The following is a 4466-nucleotide window of genomic DNA, read 5'->3' as shown; positions in this document are numbered from 1 at the left end:
ATTACATTAAGTGAGCCAAAAATGAGATTTCAAAACATGTGAGATGGAAAGTTCTAGATTACCAAAGAAAAATTTCTTAAATAAAAACCTAAATGAAAAATGGAAATATCAGTTTAAATAAAGAACTTGGTACCAGACGATGGATCTCCTTGCCCAAGATGTTATTGTGATGTATCAAAAACTTTAAAGGGCTTGCCTAGTTTTTATCCCACGTACAAAATAGGAGATAAGAGCAACTAAAGTAGCAAAGCAAGGGAGACCAAATCATACAAAAATTAAAATTAACTAACTCAAATGATTAAAATAATGAAATAGAAATGAGAAGGTAGAGAAGAGATAATACCTTCGTGAGGCTGAATAACCCCGAATAAAACCTACAATCAGGAAGAGATGAAATGTTGGGGCCCCTTAAGAGATCACAATGAATGGTTGAGCCCCTACTTTAGTTTCTCAACCTCCAAAGGAAGAGATGAAGATTTAAAAAGATGTGTCGTTTTATCCTCTGTGTTTCTAGGAGGTCGAATAATTCATAAAATCCCTGAATTCCAATCCCATGTCCACGGGGAGTCACAAACTAGTGTGTATATGTGTGGTCGAAAAGTTAGTGAAATCCCAAGGTGTCGAGTACAACATAGGATTTAATGCTGATGGATAAAATTACATGAGAAGAATGAGAACTAATCTGTAAAAATAACAAGACCAAATTCACCTCAACTCTTTGGAGAAGCCAAGGCGACCAAGTAGGTTGTAGAGCGTTGCAACGACCTTCAAGAGAGTGTTATAAACGATAGCACATTCGCAAGAAGATTAAAATGCTCAAGATTGTTGCAGTGTGATTTTGATATGAAACATTTAGGGGATGACAAATATATCTTTGACATGGAAATCAATATAGATTGAGTTCAAATTTTATTTTTCTTAGTTATGGTATGCATGTGGAGGCTATTTTGTAGTGGTTATATATGCACGAGTGCAATTTGGTGATTATTCGTTTTCCTATCGATCATAAGTAGTCTTTGAATCAATGTCCTGGGTTAGATAATGATTTTGAGGATATTGATTTTCATATATTTAATATTTACCTCTCTAACATTTTTGTAATGACATACATTGGAAAATGGACACCCATGGGATCTTGGTAGGAATTATTTAGTTATTATTATTTTTTTTATTGGTAAATTATTTGGTTATTATTATTCTCTAGGATACTTTAGATATTGTTAAGAGCATACTTATTTTTATAAAAACAAGTCAGGAATACATCAACGTTGGCATGTTTTCCTTTGTATAGCATATTACAACGATTTGAGTAAGCATACATCTAAACCACAAGTCGCCTTCGGCTAAGCAGCCACGTACAGTGGGATCCAGTCCATAAGGGATTGAACCTGTTGCGAAGGCGGCTCCGGGGATTTCAACCTTGGTGCATGGATTCTATATCACACACCATCGTCCTCACCAATTGAGCTACAACCCTTTGGCATTAAAACCATATTGAATAGGGTAGGTTACATAAATGTGAATGTCAATGCTGGGAGTTATAGCCATTGTTTGTCATAAGATAAATTGGCATTTTTCTTATGAATCGTTTGGGAGATATTTTTGTGAGAGTGGAGCATCTTGTCATAATGGTGGGTGGCTCAGTCGCAAAAAACCTTGATGATGGTGTGATGGTATTAAAGAGTGGTGACTATTGGGGTTGTCTGTTCAGATTATGGGAATTGTTTGTCATCTTTTAAATGATTTAGATTAACTTCCACCCCCTGAAGATAGCATAGAGATTTAAGGCCTTCCCTTTCAAATATATATAAAAGAAAAGAAATCTAATCTTAGATAAAAGAAGAATTATTATTGTTTTGCTAAATTAATCGGCTGTCCAGAACATAAGGCTCCTGTGTTATCTTCTAAACAACTTAAATCGGCTTTAAAGAAAAACGACATTGTCAATAAAAAGTTAAATATTCAAAACGTAGACTGCTTGGTCATTTTTCTAAATAATTTAAATTCACTTACCACTTCGTGAGCCAGATCCAGATGTTCGTGATTGAGACCTAGGAATGAAGGCAAAGGCACGGCCAGTACCATAGCCATCTCACTAGCCAGCATCTCCTGAGCCCACACAAGTTCCGGTTCCAGGGCCAGCAGCGACTTCGTTGCTTACCCAGTTTCTGTTGATCCGATTGGTTAATCAGTCCTATCACCCGCTGTAGTAATCAATTATTCAAAAACCTATTGTCATCTTCAAAACGAGTTAAATTGACTTTATAATTAAAAAATACAAGCAGATCTTCAAAAATCCGAGAATAAACAGTTTCTTTGGAAAAGCTAAATACTCTCCTAATCTCTGTTTCGCTCGCAGTTGTTAAGATACACGTTTTAATTCATTTCACGTTTATATGCAAGACTTATCCGCAGACCAGGCCGATAACGATAAGTCGTCTATCATATTCATTGAATCTGCGGCATCGCAGACCACGTAAGTCGTCTATCGTGTTCATGTTAATTGCTTAGCTCAGTCACATTCCTTCCTGATGTGCATCTATATAAAGAGCTGCGCGCACCACAGCATTGCATAAAAGTAGTAACCAGTAACCAGCAGCCCGTTTCTTCTACTCCTTTTCAAGAGAATTTGTAGTGCAAATTTATAAGGAAAATGGGCGTTCCAGTGATTGACATGAAAAACATAGACGGAGGAGACAGAGAGGTGATCATGGCTGAAATAGCCAAGGCCTGCGAGAGTACTGGTTTCTTTCAGGTGAAAAACACAACTGATCATATTTTCTCATGTGCAAAACTTACTAATTATAGAGAAAACAGAGTTGAAGTGATTTCGTTTTGCGTTTGCAGCTTTTGAACCATGGCATAGAGCATGAACTCATGGACCGTGTAAAGAAAGTTTGCTCGGAGCATTACAAGCTTAACAGAGAGCAGAGCTTCAATGCCTCTTTGCCTGTAAGGTTGTTGAGCAACGCTCTTGACAGCGATAACGCTGATAAGATCGAGAACGTTGATTGGGAAGATGTTATTCAAATACATGAGATGCAGGAGACCAATTCATGGCCTTCCCAACCCAGTGATTTCAAGTACAACTACTCAACTATTTTGTGCACAATTCAAACGTTTCTATAAATATAGAATAGAAAAAATTAATATGAGCATGATCTATATACAAGTGTTTCTGGTTTCTGGATATCGAAAAACTAAATACTAAGACATTATATTGCATTTTTCTCAGGGAAACTATCCAGGAGTTTCGAAACAAGATATTTTCATTGACAGAAAAGCTGTTGGAAGTAATAAGTTTGAATCTGGGGCTAGAGAAAGAGTACCTGAAAGAGGCATTTGCGGGAGGAGAGAAGCCCTTCTTCGGCACCAAAGTGAGCCATTATCCTCCTTGCCCTAGACCGGACCTCATCAAGGGCATCCGTGCACACACAGATGCAGGTGGCCTCATTCTCTTATACCAAGACGATCAAGTGTCCGGTTTGCAGGTCCTCGATGATGGCACTTGGGTTGACGTGCAACCCATTCCATACGCAATAGTTGTTGACATTGGGGACCAGTTGGAAGCCATCACTAACGGCAAATACACCAGCGCATGGCATCGCATTCTACCCACTAAGAATGGCAACCGTTTCTCAGTGGCATCGTTTTATAATCCCTCATATAATGCCAAGGTTTATCCCGCATCTCAACTTACTGCTCAGACCGGTGATGAATTATCGGTTTATCCAGAGTATCCAGAGTATCTGTTTGGAGACTACATGCAGGTTTACAGCCACCAGAAATATGAAGCCAAAGAGCCACGATTCGAAGCTATGAGGATTGTGAATGTAGAATGCCAATAGAATAGAGCTCTATTTACCCCCTCCTCTCCTATTTCTATTTCTGTGGCTACTGTCTTCCATCCATTTTGATATTCCTCGTAATGTATTCCATCCATTTAAGGAATCTTTTCATCCATATATATAAAATTTTATCTATATATATCAAAGTGTTAATTTATATAATTATAAAAGTGTTTCTTATAAAAAGATTCGTATATTGAGTTGTAGTTTGAACTCTTATATTTATCGATGTTTTTCTCTCACATAGAATTATCATAGCTAAGAGTATGTTTAAACATATGTTAGAACATTAAAATAGAAAGCATTCGTAATAATACTAGAATAGTTAACTCGTCTAACCGAACATAAAAGTAATATTATAGGTTTCCAATCATGATGCTTTGTTTATATATCGAAAATTGAGCCTCTCAGTATATTTCAAAGTTGAATATGACTGAAGAATGCAACCTCCCGTTATGTTTTAAATGCAGATATAACTAGCACATATATTCTAAACAAGACATCATTGCCATTAAACGTAACATAACAAAATATGCAAAGACAATTTCACACTAGACATAAGAAATTGAAATGAAACTATTAATTTCTCTACATTCTCAAAAGCTCAAGACCTTCTAT

The 4466-nt window shown here is 36.7% G+C and overlaps 1 protein-coding gene across 1 annotated transcript; it reads left to right on the top strand.

Moving 5' to 3' along the window:
* Positions 1-2653: 2653 nt before the first annotated feature.
* Positions 2654-3976, top strand: LOC131064033 (1-aminocyclopropane-1-carboxylate oxidase-like). The gene is made up of 3 exons (XM_057998059.2): positions 2654-2755; positions 2848-3083; positions 3236-3976. The coding sequence occupies exons 1-3, from the start codon at positions 2654-2656 to the stop codon at positions 3846-3848; spliced, it is 951 nt and encodes a 316-aa protein (XP_057854042.2). The 3' UTR covers positions 3849-3976.
* The last annotated feature ends 490 nt before the right edge of the window (positions 3977-4466 follow it).

Source organism: Cryptomeria japonica, unplaced genomic scaffold (genome assembly GCF_030272615.1).
Source record: "Cryptomeria japonica unplaced genomic scaffold, Sugi_1.0 HiC_scaffold_288, whole genome shotgun sequence".
Classification (NCBI taxonomy): Eukaryota; Viridiplantae; Streptophyta; class Pinopsida; order Cupressales; family Cupressaceae; genus Cryptomeria; species Cryptomeria japonica.
The sequence above is the reverse complement of the archived record's forward strand: the minus strand, read 5'-3'. Positions and strand labels throughout refer to the sequence as shown.